Here is a 16,759-nt window from a genome sequence, read left to right on the forward strand (position 1 = left end):
CAAATTTGGGGCTTCTAGCACTTGAGGAACCCCGAAACCCTAACCCTAACCCTAACCCTAGTTTCAGCCTTATCGTTAACCCTAATTCAATGCAAGTCTATGGGGGGAGATTTCAACTTTGTCCTAGAGACATGGGGCCACTTGCTTTTTCACCAGGAGGCCCCAAGAAGCGCCCACGCCAAATTTGGGGCTTCTAGCACTTGAGGAACCCCGAAACCCTAACCCTAACCCTAACCCTAGTTTCAGCCTTATCGTTAACCCTAATTCAATGCAAGTCTATGGGGGGAGATTTCAACTTTGTCCTAGAGACATGGGGCCACTTGCTTTTTCACCAGGAGGCCCCAAGAAGCGCCCACGCCAAATTTGGGGCTTCTAGCACTTGAGGAACCCCGAAACCCTAACCCTAACCCTAACCCTAAACCTAGTTTCAGCCCTATCGTTAACCCTAATTCAATGCAAGTCTATGGGGGGAGATTTCAACTTTGTCCTAGAGACATGGGGCCACTTGCTTTTTCACCAGGAGGCCCCAAGAAGCGCCCACGCCAAATTTGGGGCTTCTAGCACTTGAGGAACCCCGAAACCCTAACCCTAACCCTAACCCTAGTTTCAGCCTTATCGTTAACCCTAATTCAATGCAAGTCTATGGGGGGAGATTTCAACTTTGTCCTAGAGACATGGGGCCACTTGCTTTTTCACCAGGAGGCCCCAAGAAGCGCCCACGCCAAATTTGGAGGTTCTAGCACTTGAGGAACCCCGAAACCCTAACCCTAACCCTAACCCTAAACCTAGTTTCAGCCCTATCGTTAACCCTAATTCAATGCAAGTCTATGGGGGGAAATTTCAACTTTGTCCTAGAGACATGGGGCCACTTGCTTTTTCACCAGGAGGCCCCAAGAAGCGCCCACGCCAAATTTGGGGCTTCTAGCACTTGAGGAACCCCGAAACCCTAACCCTAACCCTAACCCATAGTTTCAGCCTTATTGTTAACCCTAATTCAATGCAAGTCTTTCAACTTGAAACTTTTGCTCTGCGCCGTCAGTTCTTCTTCGCCGTCTCGCTCTCACTCGCGCTCTTCACTGCTTCCGCCTGGCGGACATCGACATCCAAATAAAAGTCACTGGAAAAACATAAATACAATGCATAATTATGACTTACCATAGCGCTTTTTTTACTGGCAGAAATGTACGGTCTTCCATAATAAACAAATAAATAAAAAAATAAATAAAAAGAGGAATAAAATAAATCAATTAATAAATACAAATATAAAAGGTACATTTTGTCTTCGTCCTTTCCATTTTGTCATTGTAAACTAAAACATGTTGCAATTTTGTCATTCAGCTTCATGTTAAACTACCTTATAAAAGTCATCTGAGTGAGTGATCTGGATCTATTAAATTTTTTAAACAAAAAAACAAACAAACAATTACACGCGATTAAACAAAACTATTTGTGTATAGTATGACGTTTTTTGGTAGTTAAAAAAGCACAGCAAAGAAAATCTATGTCACTGAATGTCATTTTTTTTTTATTTGTATTTTTTTTACTTTATTTTAATCTTCCTCCTATACCCTAGTAATATTCTAAATTAATAATGCGCAGCTGGCAACAGGTTTTCATTCTGCTGCAGACTTGAGTGGTCACAGTCAGGCGCGTCTGTGTAAACAAGTGTCGAGAGGTCATCCGGGTCAAGCGCTCTCTTTAATTAGTTGCTGCTAAACCTCTTTGAAGTCCAAATTCTCCACAATGGCAATCCACACAAATCTGCGCGGCTGCTAGCTATACACGGTGACATTAGCCCACCGCGGCCCCCACACCACATCACTTCTTCCGGAGAAACAACCCCTCCCTCCTCCATACCTAAACACCCACGCAGACATGTGCGGTATACATGTGCGCGGGGTGGGAAGCAGATGCTAATCTCTCTTTGTCGGATTTCTGCACTGTTGATGGGAAACCAGAAAATGTGAAACCTGGAAACCAGGTCCCTTAATCGCTCATCAAACCCTAAATGTCGCAAAAAGATGCATTTTTTGTGACATATGTTATAGCAACATTTATTTAAGGTGATTGATTGATTTACTTATTTAACTGCAGAGGACTCAATTTGATGTACAATCATCTGCTGTTCATAAATTAGAGGTGAATCTAAATGAGGTTTTGTCATTTATTCATTCCTTCATTCATTCATTTTCCATACGGAAAAACACGGAGGTGGAACAAGAGAAGTGTCTGTGACTGGCTAATTGCACACAAATGAAAAAAGCGGCCCAGGGAATTGCTTTGTCCGTCATTTGAGTGCAGCAGCGGATTTAGAGACTTTGGCGGCACGTGTGCAGACGGCTCGTGCACTTTGAGATGACCACTTTACTGTATGAGAGCTACAGGAGGTGAAGGAGGAGAGAGAGGTCAGCTGCGTCTCAACCCGAGGGAGAGACACACTCGAGTCAAAGCTGCAGGACGGAGAGCACAAGGTGCAGCTGGCAGAGCCGCTTTTACTGCAGCGCACAACATAGGAAGAGACAGAGAATAGAGAGGGAAAGTTCTCCACATTTCCTGCTTCAGAACATCTGGTAGAGAACATCGTCATGACTCATCAGGTCAGTTACTCACCTTTCCTCAAGCCCTTCTTCCTGAAGACGCCGATCAGCCCGCTGCGACAGAGGCGACACACGCTGCCGGCCAGCGAGTTCAGGAACCTGACGCCGCAGGACGCCATCAGCGTGTTTGAGATCGAGAGGGAGGGTGAGTCAAGTTTCAGAGCCTTTTTTTCAGAGATTTTATCTGTCTTTGTAAAAGCCGACTGACTCCCCAACATTTCATTATGCTTACGTAATGACAATAGAAGATCTTGAATCTTGAATTTCAATTCTTTCCATGTTCCAGTTCATATCTTTTGAGATTTTTTTCATTTCTTTTTTTTGACCATCCACACCCCAACAATAAAAAAAAAAACCTAAGTAACTGGTGCAGTTTACTTTAAACAAGGTTATATTTCAGTAAAATATTACAATATTTCCACTGTCCCCCCCCCCCCATCGTCAGGATAGCAATAAATACTGTGTTTACATTGTTATTAAGCACCTCCGTGCCACCAGAGAGGGGATTTTCTTTGTTTTTGTTTTCTTGTTTTTTGCACATTACCTGATCTTCCTCTTCTCTCTTGCCTGCCCTCAGCCTTCGTGTCTGTGTCGGGCGAGTGTCCTCTGAATCTGGATGACGTGCTCAACTTCCTGGGCCAGTGTCCCGAGCTGTCGCTGGGCTGGTTCGAGGAAGGCCAGCTGGTGGCCTTCATCATCGGCTCTGGGTGGGACAAGGACAGGCTGGCGCAGGTATGTAGGCAAAAAGATTTCTTCTTCTCACCTTGACAAGCAACTTGAGATCCTGTTTCAACTTCAGCCATCTTCCCTCTCCAGGAGGCCATGACCCAGCACGTCCCCGACTCGCCCACCGTGCACATCCACGTGCTGTCGGTGCACCGCCACTGCCGCCAGCAAGGCAAGGGCTCCATCCTGCTGTGGCGCTACCTGCAGTACCTGCGCTGCGTGCCGGGCCTCCGTCGTGCGCTACTCATCTGCGAGGATTTCCTGGTGCCCTTCTACCGCAAGGCAGGCTTCAAGAAGAGGGGCCCCTCCGCCATCTCCATATCTAACATGCGCTTCCAGGAGATGGAGTACATGCTCTGCGGGCAGGCATACGCACGGCGGAATAGCGGCTGCTAGTCGGCCGGTCACCATCCTCTTCACTCATCCACATAAAGTACAATCACATGGCACAAGCAAAAGATTAACCTGGTTACAAAAGCAGACAACAGCAGAGGGCAGCGGACTGGGACCTAGCGTCTGAAGATGTCGTGATGTTGTGGCAGAAGAATTTTTTTTATCCTTCTTTTATAGGTAGAATTTTGTGAGCTTAATGTTGTTGTCCCCTGTATTTCCAGTTTGATTTCAGAAATATCTAAAGCGTGAGCTTTTTGGAGATGTAATTACTGGTTTGAAGTCAATAAAAAAGGAGGCAGTGAATTAAACGTTTGCTTACTGTGAAGGAGCCACGTACTGACTGGGTAAGTCCACAATGTCCTCGACACCCACGACTTCAGAAGTGACACACCGTTTCCAAAAGTTGACTCGACGTCAAGGTCGCTCTGACTGTTCCCTCTGTTCCTACTTAAAGTGGCCTTTCTGATGCCACGCAATAAGGTCACAAACTCAGAAAATCAAGAGTTTTGAAGTATAATGTGATGTACAGTGACCTGCTGCAATACGTTGATGGTTAAAAAAGAAAATGGTCAATTGAAAACTTCAACCAAAGGAAGTCCTCAGTGCTGTTCTCTCTTCTTCCTTTAATACAAAAGACCGCTCTGCTGTAATAAAAGTGCTAAAAAAAAAAAAAAAAAGAATTCACAGCCCGCAGTCAGTCACACCTTGCCTTTTAAATGTGAGCTAACTCTTGTTTTTTCTCCCTCAATAACCGAGCCCGTCACAAAAACGATTCCCATCAGGGACGTTTGAAGGTGGATGAGCGAGATTTGCCACCCGCCAAAGCCGGTGATCCGCCGGCGCCTGCGAGGTTAAGACAAAAGAGTCCCAGACCATTTTCATTTGTTGCTTTTTTTTTCTTTTTTTTTCTTTACTGTTCAGTTACACGTGAGTAGACTGGTAGCTAAAACACTACCGTACACAAGACAAAACCATCACTTCTCGTGAAGCAATAAACGAAAAAAAAAGAGAAAAAAAAACATTTGAGTGCTCAGCATAATGTAACAAAAATATGGCAGTAGTTGGTACATTTCTCAACAAGGCACCAAAGGTATCAATATTTGATATTGTCCCTGCTTCTGTATGAGGTTGCCTGGATAATAGAATAAAAAACCTTTGCTATCTGGAGTGTAAATGTAAATTAAAAACTAAAAAAAAACAAACAAAACAAAAACAAATCCTCTGTACCAGTGCTGGCGTCTCAAACTCCTTCCTCACGTGTAAAGGGCAGCTGGGAGCTTTAATGAGGTTCAGAAGTGCCGTAACCTTTGTTCCACTGGACAGTGCAGGAGTGACAGCGACTGCCGGTGAACAGGGAGGTGATTCAAGCGAGTCCTCAAGATTGGCGAGTGGCATAGGTTTCCATACACACAGAGTAAAAAAACATAAACAGAAACACAAGCATATTCTCATCGTTCACAGAAAAACAAGTGGGACAGTAATACACGCTAACCACCGGACCCGACGCCGCCACCTGTCTCTCAGTGGAGGTGAGCGTTGAGGTCGTACTTCTCGCAGAACTTGTCCGTGAAGGGGATGCAGGTGAGCAGCTCGCACCACTCGCACTTAATGGGGTAGACATAGAAGAGCACCACCAGGCCCGAGAAGAGCCCAACGAACACCAGCAAGAAGACGATGATCTGACAGCGCTTGCGGTACAAGTCCATGCGGCCGAAGCTGATGTACGGCAGGAAGGCGAAGGACAGGAAGAAGCCCGACACGAAGCCGCAGATGTGGGCAAAATTGTCGATCCAGGGCAGCAGGCCGAAGGCAAAGAGGAAGAGGACCACGCAGAGCAGCTTGGTGAAGGCCCTCCAGGGCTGCGCCAGGATCTGCCAGCTCTGGAACAGCTCCACAAACAGGCAGGCCAGGATCCCGAACTGGGAGCCGGCGGGCCCGACCTGGGACGCAGCAGACAGACATGGAGGGAGGAGGTGTGAGGCTGGGACTCGCCTGCTAGCACGTGATGTTGAGGGGCCGTTTACGCGGAGATGGACTTTTTTTTTTTTTTTTTGAACCGCACATTTTCGAAAACGCTTAAAAAATAAAACGCGTTTACACGAAGCCGTCTTCAAAATTTTCCAGATAACACAGAGACGCTGGAAACGACTGAAAACAATGTAGTACCTATGTCAGGCCTGGTGTGGCGCCACCAGTTTACTCCGCGAAGGCGGAAGGAGAAGAACGCCTGGAGCACGCCGTGTTTAAAGAAGCAGAAGCTTGCTAACAACATTAGCACCACGGAGAGGAGAAAGAAAGGTCGCTCGTGAAAAGACGGTGTGGATAAACCTCTGCTTCGAGTTACTTTAGAACACAAAGACTTAAAAGGTCCATGTTAAGGTTGACTGGGAGTCGTACTAGTAAAGGTTTGCTAACATTTTTTGTCATTTACTGGGATACTGCCTCAGTTTGCAAATCGTGTTTCTGCACACAGGTTGAAGTTAGGGGGTGGTGGGTGGTTTCTTTACCTCGGCTCTGTAGGGCAGGAATATGGCCGAGGCCAAGTTGCCCGTGATGCCGCTCAGGATGTAAATGATGGAGATGCGCAGCCAGCCAGCCAGCTTCTCCAAGTCCCTCAGGATGGTCATCTGGAAAGCCACGGACACCAGGCAGTGGAGGATCCTGGGAGGAGGGGAAAAGGAACCAGGTGCTCAGGCGCGGGCGCACGGCGACATGTGTGCACTCAATGAGAAGAAAGAATAAAAAAAGAAAAGAAAAGCTGCACGTGTCGGGAGGATAATTCCTTCTCAGAGATGAGGGGAGCCTCTCAGCAGCCTCTATCTGGCTGAGGCCTGATGAGTTCGTGCAGCGAGGGCACTTTGCTTAATTACCCCAGAGGCAGATAACAGACGACGGCCCGCTCCTCTCCACAAAAGGTCGGCTCTTAGCGCTGATTGGCCGCCTCATTGTGACACATAATAGCAAAGAAGTACTTTGGAAAAAGCGCTTTTCCATTTCCAGAAGAAATTCCGACAGAGAGCTTTCACCAATCACCACTCTCACCCCTGTCAACACATTGTTCATGCACGTAATTGCACGTGTGTGTGTATTCACCTTGTGTTTCCAAGGGCAATAAATATATTGTTTGAATGTCTCCTTATCTGATTAAATATTTGTACAATAAAACTGAGGTCTGATTTTGATCTTTTCATCAGCTTTGCTTCCAGTCTGGCTGATACTGAACTGACAAAATAAACATCAATAAATAAATCAAGTTCAGGCCATGAATCATTTCTGATTTCCTTGAAAAAATGAAGCACAAAATAGTGCAAAGTACAACAATACAAACTCTTATTACTTTTGGTATCAAGTTTATTAAAAAAAAATGAATGCTGAATGTTTATTCATAAACACTGATCATTGATAAAAAAAATAAATTAAAAAAAAGCACTGATTGCGTTGTATATAGTCAAAAGGAAATCAATGGATCTGATCTGAAATGTAATAAAGAATCCCATTCAAAGAGGCATTTACTGACTCACCCAGCGTGCAGGAAAAGTGAGAGCCAGAGCCTGTAAAACTGATCTGGGATCTCCGGGTTGAGGAAAGGCAACAGTCCACAGACATCATCCATGCAGTGCACCTGAAAGGGGGCACGGTTAGAATAAAAAATCTGACCATCAGAAGAGAGGATGTGACTGTTTCAACCTTTCTTCCTCCTGCTTTCTTACTTGAGAGCAGAGAGTGGCCTCTTCATGAAAGTAGCCCATCATAAAGTCGCAGTACTCTCGGGATGTGATTTCACACCTTGGCAAAAAAACACAGAACGACAACAACGGACAAAAATAAACAAGCTGCATGTTGTAGTCGGACTAATTTACCATCTTGTCCAACTCATTCGCTGCTTTCTCACCTTCCTTTGGTTCCGATGCAGCAGGGTCGGCCCGTGATGGTGCAGTCGATGTGAGGCAGGTTGGTGTGGTTCCCTGTGTTGTACCTGGTACAGATCTGCAGGGCCACAGCAGCAGCGGCCTTTTAGAAAACAGCTTGGCAATAGAGTCGAACGGTCTGTTTAAAAGTCAAACTCAAACAAAATCAGCCGAGAGGAGAGAATTCTTAAGATTGACTCTTAAGAATCTCACACAGTTGGTCTTTTAAAGTCTGTAAGCAAACGGGCTTTGAATGCACTCACTGGCCACTTGGTGATGTCGTCGGGCCACTCGTGAGGTGAAACTGAGGCAGGCTCAAGGCAAATCCTGGATACACAAAAACACCCTCTTAACAACAACAACGACAACAAAAGTCAGAGCAGACTGCGCTCGCAGTATTTGATGCTACCTGGGGTCCTGATGGCAAACAGAGCCGTGCTGTCTGTCTTTACCGTTGAGCTGGGGAGTGCTGGAATGCTTGGGCCACTTCACCCACACGGCCAAAGTACTCTAGAGGGGGCCAAGAACCACAAAACAGATGGAGGTCAGGGCTGCACGTCGGCGGAGGATTCCGGGGAAACGAGGCTTCGGAGTGGACTCGTTGTTTCAGACCGACCGAACACTCCTCCTCCGACGTCTGGACGCAGCCGGAGCGATCGTTGCGCACGCAGCAGGCAGAGTTGCGTTCGACGGCTCGCTTTTCCCTGATGAGTTCGTGCACCTGCTTGTCCTGCCGCATGCAGGGAGAGTATTTGGCCCCCAAGTGGATCAGAGATTCCTGCCAAAGGGGAAATAAAATGAGTTTATGGAATTGCAAAAGGGACGCGTAGCCTGGAATTCTTTAATTTTCTTTTTTTAAATTTTTGGTTCTTACCGAACCCGGTCCGATCCAGAAGTTCTCCTGCTGCACAAACTTCACATTTTCATACACCCCTTTGTTTCTTAAAACCTGCATGAAATAACATGTCTGACGTGAGTGACGGGAAAAAACACTTCCGCATTGAAAAAGACGCTAGTTCCGTCGCGGCGCTGCCACTCACAGAATCAACCGTCTCGTGCTGGGAGAAGCCGACCGGCGCGATGCCGTAGATGCACACGGCCAGGATGGTGATGAGCAAGTGGACAAAGGTGATCCAGTAGGTGAAAAAGGGCCTGGAGGTGGAGAGGATGCAGGTTAGCGGGGGCGGCGGGAGGGGAAGCTGCGATTATTTCCACCCAGAGGGACGAGGACCTGTGGTCGTCCATGTCCTCGATCTGCCGCTTGACGTAGCTGTCGATGCGCTTGCGGTAGGTGCGGTTGGTCAGCTTGCCCACCATGCCCAGTCCGTAAGGCCTCTTCTCGCGGGCAAACAGCTTCTTGACGGGCACCACGATGCGCTGGCCGCGCCGCTGCCCGGTGACGCTCACCACTTCCTGCCGCAGGGGGACCTTGGGCGGCCCCGGAGTTCCTTCTTTGGCTTTGCGCCAGCCTCGCTCCAGAGGTCTGCGGAGGCGCCCGGCGGAATTAACACACAGGACGGCAGCGTTCATGCTTTCACGTATCGACTGATGTCAGATTGTGCAACGCTCCCGCTGGTGTGCGTCGCTATGACAGGAGAGGCTGAGCACGAGGCAGCCGGTGTGGCCGCGTGACTTACAGCATGAGGTGACTTCTCTCCAGCTCCGTCTTATCTAGGGCGCTGCCTGTCAGCTCCGTCTCATCGTTCTTGCCGCTGGGCTCCGCCTCCTTCATGGCCTCCTCGGACGGCGACTCGAACACCTCGTCGGCGTAGGTGGACAGCTCCTCCTGCATCAGAATGTCCTAGGAAAAGCAGGTTGCAAAAAAAAAAAGGAAAGAAAAATCTGAGCGACGTGAAGGAAAATGAGGATTAACATGATTAAATCATGAGGAAACATGGTTATGTAACAACATCTGCTCTTGTCAGGTTTTTTTTTTTTTTTTTTCTGTCTCACTCTGGCAAAGAAGGACGTGTCCAGCTCGTCGGGAAAGTCGACCATGTCCTCCTCCATGAAGCTGGCCGGAGTGAAGCTGCGTCTTTGGGCTCGCCTGAGAGTGCTTTCCCGCAGCGAGCGGCCCTGATGGACGGAACAGAGGAGTTCAGGCTCTGCGTTCAGGGGGGTTCAGCTTCCCGCCTGAACTCACACATTGCGTTTCTCTCCTCCCACCTTGACGAGCGCCGCCGCCGCCCTGAAGCTCATCTTGGCCACGGACTCCCTCTTGCGGCGGCGTGGCAGCCGGTTGAGACCTGAGCGGGAGCTGGTGAAGGAGCAGAGCGAGGCGGCGCCGGGGGTGATGGGGGTCTGAGGCACGCTGTAGCCGTCCACCTCCTCCACCATGCGGAAGGCTCGCCCTCGCGCCAGCGGGTCCACGATCTGGGCGACAGAAAAGAAGAAGAGCTTCGGCTCCAGTCTGACGCCTCATCTGTCCTAAAACACTTGGATGCATGAACTCAAAACACAAATCGATGGATCAATCATTAATCAGGGAGGCCTGCCTCCTCTTTTACCTTTTGCATGCCATGCTGGGACGAGGGGACGTAGAGAGGAGGCGGAGTCTCAGTGCTGGTTAAGGAGATGTTGTCCTGGCTGGGCAGGTCCATCTCCCGGATCACCTGCGGCTTCAGCTTGCCGTAGCGCAGGCTGCAGTGTCGCAGGCTCTTCCTCTGCCATCTCTGAGTGGCGTCGCCGTCCTTGCTGACCCCGAACCAGTCCGCCGTGCCCCTGGCAGCGCAAACAAACGGCCTTTTAGCGCCGCCTCACATAAGCAAAAGCACCTGCTGCCTCTGCAGACTGAGTGGCTGAAGGCCATCTGAGGCATGGCGAGGCATGTTGCACAGATGGGCCCATTGATGAGCCGCACCGTGAACCTTGTATTCGCCAGAAGTCGGTCGGCAAACATGTGAGGGACTGATAAGACTGAACTTCCCAGGATCAGGGTGTAAAAAAAAATAAATGGCCCAGATAGTGCCGACTGCGGGCATTCGAGCAGGCATGTCTGGACTAGTCAGTGTCCAAGTGCACGGAGGGAAACCAGGTTCAGACAGGATGAAAAGGCACAGAGTAAAGAATCAATTTTCCAAGAAAAGATAAAAAGAAAACAGCCTGGAAATGAAAACAAAATTATCCCCCTTAAATGTCAAACAACAAATTCAATTGTTTAAATAAATAAATAAATAAATGAATAAGGGGTTTTAATGATGCCGAACCCTCAGCCCACACATAGCAACATACCTCCGTGAATATACATGAAGCCACATTGTTGCAGCCCATTAAGCACCAGAGCAAACAATGTTACTGCGCCCCGAGGGCAGGAAGTGGAGGTGGAAACATACTTCAAAGGGAAAAGTTGGAGCTCCCTCCATCCTCATTACCAGCTGCGGGAGGAATGCTCAGCAAAGTCTGCCTCATTCTTGCTAGCTCAGCTCACACTCTCTCCCAGCTAATGGGCTCAGCTAAGTGCCGGGGGGCCTCCGCTTTAAAAATATACATAAGTGACATAATTCCAGGCCAGGCGCCTTTTAATACGCAGCTGGTCAGGCAATTACTAGTTTTAGGGGTGTTTTTTTTCATAGGTTCCTTGCATCATGCAAAAGTCACTTTGACTATGTTTTCTCATAATGATATGCAGTGTGAACTCCCATGGAGCTTGTGCTAAACATGATGTCGCAAAGGGCGCTGACACCTCTCCTGGATCAGTTGCAACGCCCCAAACTAGGGGCTGGCTCCGCCCAAACATGGACCCTTAACGTCACGCTGGCTGCCGACAGCTGCCTTGTTACTGTTCTAAACAAAGAGCAGTTTATAAGACCGAGAAGGAAGTGGGAACTTTCAGTGTCAGGCTTATGGAAAAAAAGGAGAAGTCTTGTGGCAGCACCATGTGACTTTCTGTAAGAAGTGTGACGAGCAGCCAAAGCGAGAGTCATTTGGAGTGAAAATGCACATAAACCACTGTGTGTCCCCCAGTGACCCAGCCAAAGCGTGCGAGGTCGTCCTGCCGTACCTGAGCAGCGTTCTGGAGAGCGAGTGGTGTCTCCTGGTGCTGCGGCGAGCAGCCCGCTGCCCCTTAATGGGCACCGTGTTAATCCGCTCAAAGTGCACCCTTCTGCTGCTGTGACCAGGCAGAGCGAGGAGGTGGGCGTCAGAGGTGGCGAGTGGGAAGAGAAGAAAGGAGAAGGAGAGAGAAAAGACAAGGAGAGCCATTGAGTGGGAAAAGTGAGGCTGCTGCACAGCGCTCCAGTCGGCATGCAGAAAGAGTGAAGCAGAGGATTTAGGATTAGGATTTTCTTCTTTTTCACACACCAGGATCAAGAACATTAGGGGAGTTATTAAAAAAAGGCAGATATAAAGGTTTCAGAGGAAGCCGTGCAATTTGGGAAAACAAAGGGTTAGAAACGCCAGAATAAGCCTGCCGACATCCTTCAGCGTCACACCGAAGTACAAAACGCTTCGAATTACTCCCGCAAGTTCTTCACGTGAATCCTGCAGTGATACCAGGCGGCAGCGTGTGGCCGGCGGCGCTCACCTCTTGATGGTCTGAGTGATGGACGACTGGCGCTGCAGGACGGGCCGCCGGGTGTCGAAGAAGAAGTCCCGGGGCGGCGACGGCAGGTGAGTGGTCTCCACCGGCATGCTGATGCTGCGCAGGAAGCCCTGCCTCTTCACCGGCTGCACCCAGAGCAAGTAGGGAAGAAAGAAATGAGGCGGGGCATCAATGCAATTTCAAACGCTTGGAGAGTGTTAGCGAAAGGAGGAAGAAGGTAATGCGCAGAGAGAGGCCGAGCGTCACCTGGACGAAGGTGGGAGGCTCGTCCAGCGACATCTGAGCCGTGGGAATGTCCAGCCGCAGCCAGGGAGGTTTCTTCCGCTGCAGGCTGCTGGTGCTCTCGCGCCGTGGTTCAGCCATGTTCCCTGTCGCACCCTGGGCCTGCCAGCTGCAGAGGTGGAGGAGAGTGCGAGTCTGATTAAACGGACGGGGGGGAAAAAAGACGATGTAGTGAGCAGTTTGGTGTTTCGACTTCAAAAAGGGCATTTCCTTAAAAATGGAGACGTAGCCAGAGTCAGGCAAAGTAATTTATACACACATTCTTTTGTTTGATGAAATTACGATAACACTATACAATAACACCCATGACCCAAGCAGGAGTTCACCTTACACGGAAATGTATGGAAACCAGTGGCCACCACTTTGCGCTGAGGTCAAAGGTAACTCGTATTAATATTTTGATGTCTAAATAAAATTGGTGTTGAAATATTTATGCAATTTTTTCCCCCACTAATGGTCAATAATTTAATTGCGTTGCTCAATGAATCTGCCGATAAAAAGATGCAAAAATAACAACTCTATATTTGCACCAGCAGTTGCCCTCCTTGCTAACTACGGTTTTCTTTGCTCAATCTTGTCTGAATTAGTTCCTGGGCCAACGCCTCAAAACTAATCTCCGCTCCAGAATATCCTGGAGCTTTTTGAGAGTCGCAAAAGGTCACATACTGCTGGCGCATTGAGCTCCCTGAGAAAAAAAGAAGGTCCACGTTTTTCTAGCGGTCACATCTGCTTCGCATTTCTCCGCACCGCAGGCTTCTGTTTTAGCTCGAGCGGCGATGAGAAGCGACGTCGGTTGATCTCAGCAAAGACGGAAGGAAAAGAAAAAACAGACGGAGGGCGTTGGAGGTCATCGCCGGTGTGTTAATGGTTAAGCAGCTTCAAACTCTCACTGTCCACTTTGTCTTCGGTGGTCGGTTCACAGGAGGTCACTGATACGGTTACCATGGCACTTGGGAACAATCAGGCCACTGCGAGATCTGCAGGACGCAGGGCCACCAAAATATAGTCGAGGTTATTTCAGATTATTTAAAAAACAACACACTGGGTGTATTTGTGCACTTACAGCAAGTTTATTGGCTGTCCCCTCCGGAGGGGTTTTTGGCTTAGTCGGGCTCTAATACTGACCTACAGTGACATTGTCTGGACTGTGATACCAGATTAGCAAGGCAGACTGGACCAAAGCTGGCTGGTACCGAGTCAGCTACTATTAAAGGTCTCATATCTTGCCCATGTTTAGATCTTTGCTTTTCATCCTGCACTGCGGCGCTGCAGCCTCGCATGACTGATCACCCAAAAAGCAAGACGAGCATGTTTAGCTCTCTGTTTGCAGCCTCCCGCTAAAAAGGGGGAGAGGTATCGGTGAGGCACAAAAGGCCAATTCCCAGAATTCAGTGTTTTCATAACATGTATTTGGAGAAGTGAAGCAAGCCAAAGAAGTCAAAGCCCTTTATGCATTCTCTTGTCACAGTTTTGCTACGGTGGATTTTGCATAACACAGACTCTTAAAAAGTGGGAAACCACATAGAGAAATGAGGGCAATTGCAACATATTTGCATCTTCCTTTAAAAAAAAAAAAACACACACCAAGGAGAATCCTCACAGACATCACGGCACTGGCTATGGATGGGAAATGCGAGTCAGAAAATGTACAAACCACCAGCATCTCTGGCCGTGCACCATCGCCCCTGTCACTTCCCCGAGGCTAGAACACCCATAATTTAATTTCTTTCACCATCAGTTCAGACGGCAGGACTTTGGATACACAGCAGATCAGCGACAGGGGGGTTTGGAGGGATTATTAGCGTCGCGGCTGCAGATTGGAACAGACTGGTGAGGGCAAGGGCGAGAGACAGAGAGAGAGAGAGAGAGAGAGAGAGAGAGAGAGAGAGAAGCAAGAGGAGCGCCGCACAACATCTGATTGCTCAAACTTCAGCTCTTCCAGCTTTGACTTTGTTTTTGTTTTTTCCTGAGCGCTTTGTTGATGCCTCTGCCTGCGACCAGGAGGACGGATGGCAGAAAACTAAACAAGCCTTTTGTCCCTCCGCTTGTGCTTTTTCCTCACGCTTTCATCAGATCAAGCCGCCCGCCGCCTCACCGCTCGCGAGCATGTGGTCGCCATGTGAGAGTGCAAATGCCATTCACGGGCAATTACTGCTTCATGGCTTCTTTATGTACATTTGCCGGCAGCCAAAAAAAAAAAAAATCCCTGCAGACGGGCCTTAAAGAACAGACAAACCATGTGCAACAAAGTGTCATGCTAACTCTAACAATCAAACTTCTTACAAAGCGACATCTGCGGCAAACATGGCCGCGGCAAAACCCCTGCGAGAACTCAGAGCAGATTCATGTCGAGAAGCTCAGATCTGGAGATCTTTCAGCTGCCAAGTAGTAGAATGAATTCTGTTAGACGAGAGATGTGGGGAGCAACCACAGGGATTCATGGTGCATTCTCTTTAGTAGCTAAAAATGAACTCACACTGGGGTCGACAAGTTGCCACGGAGCATTGTTAGCCTTGTTAGCCCACAGTGCTATAACTGCGCAGTGCAGGATAGTTGGCGTTAGCGCAGAATTGTCAATATAACTTTTTCAAGACTCAAACGCATCTGCAACTGGAGGAGGATGTATCTTTTTCTGGCCGGTGTGCTTTGAATGTGACCTAGATTTTGCAGTTTGCACCTCCTGCTGACCAAAACAAACCGGCTACCTGCACGTCCCCAGTGACCGTCGCGGTTTTAGCGGACGGTATCGAGTGATAAAGTTTAGCACATAATAGCGTAAGCAAGGGGAAGTATTTCGTCTTTCAGCCAGGCAGCTACGTTTTCCCAACTGTGGATCGTGAAGAGTTGAAAGTGGGTTGAACTTTTTCAAATGTGACAGGCGTCAAAGCCGATCCTTGTCTGTGGCTCTTTACGGTAACAAAGTCCCTCAGACGGGGAGATATCCTTGGGGAAGGGGAGCTGATTGATTCTGCACTGGGCAATTACCCAGGTTGGAGGATTAGCCCTCCTCGCCACCGCTTGTTATCTGCTCGTGGTAAAGCCGGAGAGAGAGGAAGAAAATCAGCTTTTAAAGAAACCGTTCTTTTCCGAGGAGTAACAGAATCAACCCGGCCAGACCCGCTGCCCGGCTGAAGCGCCGTGACGTCTTATCTCGCTCTCAAGGTGATCGGGCGCTCGTACCGCGCCGTCTGGCAACAATTTCAAGCGTAAAATTGTTCCCCACTGTGTTTACATTCCCCCGAGCTGATTGCGAGACGCGTGCATTCTCCTCGCCGCTGCCATTTCTTCTCAAAAGGGGGTTTTGTTTTGACGTCAAGGTTGCTAATGAGGCAGCCCGCCTAAGGCTTCACTCTGGAGATTTAAGTTTAGCGCTACATGTTGTCTTATCCTTATGAATCACAGGCCTACATTTAGTTATTTACTTTTTTTTTTTTAAATTCCAAGCCAACGTCGCCTCTCGAGAGTCGCGCCACCACTCCCTGATTAGTCAGAGGGAGACAGACACGTCAACACAGAGGACACGCAGGCGTCCCTCCAGGTGCAGCTGAGATGTCCAGCAGGCCGAGCAGCCTGGAGCTGACGGGAGCGGGCAGCACACACTCTCTCGGTCTGAGAGAGCTGCGATTTACAGCTGCGGGGCTGAGCCACGTGAACCTTTCCATGCCATCACTTAATGATGCTAAAGAATCGCTCGGTAATGGTCTTCAGTCATGCAAATGAAAAGGCACCAGCTTGAATGAGAAGACTTCCAGCAGCTGGAACAGGTGAGTGTCGGGGTCAAACAGAAGGGGTGAGGGAGAGGGGAAAAAAAGTGTCAAGTCGAAGCCCGATTCCTTTCGCGCTGTTTGACTCTGCACAACACTCCCTTTTATTCTCCTTTTTCGCTTTGGCCTCGTGTTGCACATTCATCATGGGGGACTGCAGTTCCTTCTCTGTGAAAATGCCTCCACGGTGAGAGCGGAAGCACTTATGCAAATATTCAGCTTCACTAATGTTTTCTAACAACAAAAATAAAACTTGCCCTTCTAGCCTGCCAAAAAAATGCCCCAGAAATGAGAAAAGTTAATAATTCAAGTTTTTTTGCTTGCTCCACTTTTCAGTGTGGGTGAAAATTACATGAGCTTGAAATTTGGACCTTTTACGATGTCACAAAGGGCACCAATAGCACTCACAGGGTAGTGAAGACACCTCAGGCCGGCTGTTTGTATTGACGTTCTGAGAGCACCTTGTTTGTTATTCCAATGGAAAGAAAAACCCAAATGGAGGCTGTAAACACAGGGCTAACGAGTCCACGATGAAAGATGAAGATGCAG

General features: G+C 48.6%; 2 protein-coding genes across 7 annotated transcripts in view; one reads left to right on the top strand and one right to left on the bottom strand.

Annotated features, from left to right (window-relative positions):
• Positions 1-2,571: 2,571 nt before the first annotated feature.
• Positions 2,572-4,001, top strand: aanat2 (arylalkylamine N-acetyltransferase 2). The gene is made up of 3 exons (XM_076038691.1): positions 2,572-2,742; positions 3,175-3,329; positions 3,414-4,001. Exons 1-3 carry the CDS (start codon positions 2,586-2,588, stop codon positions 3,717-3,719), a joined length of 618 nt encoding a protein of 205 aa, XP_075894806.1. The 5' UTR covers positions 2,572-2,585; the 3' UTR covers positions 3,720-4,001.
• A 606-nt stretch (positions 4,002-4,607) lies between these two features.
• rhbdf1a (rhomboid 5 homolog 1a (Drosophila)) overlaps positions 4,608-16,759 on the bottom strand; it is a 32,205-nt gene continuing 20,053 nt past the window's right edge. For 4 of the 6 annotated variants that reach the window (XM_076038684.1, XM_076038683.1, XM_076038682.1 and 1 more), the window contains 18 exons: positions 12,411-12,555; positions 12,147-12,289; positions 11,625-11,732; positions 10,132-10,345; positions 9,791-9,997; positions 9,578-9,700; positions 9,262-9,425; positions 8,856-9,107; positions 8,665-8,776; positions 8,499-8,573; positions 8,241-8,402; positions 8,034-8,134; positions 7,888-7,951; positions 7,609-7,703; positions 7,427-7,502; positions 7,238-7,338; positions 6,224-6,377; positions 4,608-5,656 (listed from right to left, as the gene is read on the bottom strand). In XM_076038684.1, the coding sequence (XP_075894799.1) occupies positions 5,237-5,656; positions 6,224-6,377; positions 7,238-7,338; positions 7,427-7,502; positions 7,609-7,703; positions 7,888-7,951; positions 8,034-8,134; positions 8,241-8,402; positions 8,499-8,573; positions 8,665-8,776; positions 8,856-9,107; positions 9,262-9,425; positions 9,578-9,700; positions 9,791-9,997; positions 10,132-10,345; positions 11,625-11,732; positions 12,147-12,289; positions 12,411-12,527 (2,688 nt within the window). In that variant the 5' untranslated portion in view covers positions 12,528-12,555 and the 3' untranslated portion in view covers positions 4,608-5,236. The remainder of the gene's footprint in view (positions 5,657-6,223; positions 6,378-7,237; positions 7,339-7,426; positions 7,503-7,608; positions 7,704-7,887; positions 7,952-8,033; positions 8,135-8,240; positions 8,403-8,498; positions 8,574-8,664; positions 8,777-8,855; positions 9,108-9,261; positions 9,426-9,577; positions 9,701-9,790; positions 9,998-10,131; positions 10,346-11,624; positions 11,733-12,146; positions 12,290-12,410; positions 12,556-16,759) is intronic. The other 2 variants (XM_076038681.1, XM_076038685.1) reach the window with 2 other exon arrangements.

This window comes from Nelusetta ayraudi, unplaced genomic scaffold (assembly GCF_046127955.1).
Source record: "Nelusetta ayraudi isolate G7.1 ecotype Tasmania unplaced genomic scaffold, CSIRO-AGI_Nayr_v1 ptg000057l, whole genome shotgun sequence".
NCBI lineage: Eukaryota > Metazoa > Chordata > Actinopteri > Tetraodontiformes > Monacanthidae > Nelusetta > Nelusetta ayraudi.

What these genes read in the sequence shown, in the direction of transcription:
- aanat2 (XM_076038691.1), top strand. Translation starts at nt 2,586, where the DNA reads ATGACTCATCAGGTCAGTTACTCACCTTTCCTCAAGCCCTTCTTCCTG. An exon ending in GTTTGAGATCGAGAGGGAGG is followed by an intron (nt 2,743 to 3,174) that starts GTGAGTCAAGTT and finishes GCCTGCCCTCAG; the next exon opens with CCTTCGTGTCTGTGTCGGGC. An exon ending in ACAAGGACAGGCTGGCGCAG is followed by an intron (nt 3,330 to 3,413) that starts GTATGTAGGCAA and finishes TTCCCTCTCCAG; the next exon opens with GAGGCCATGACCCAGCACGT.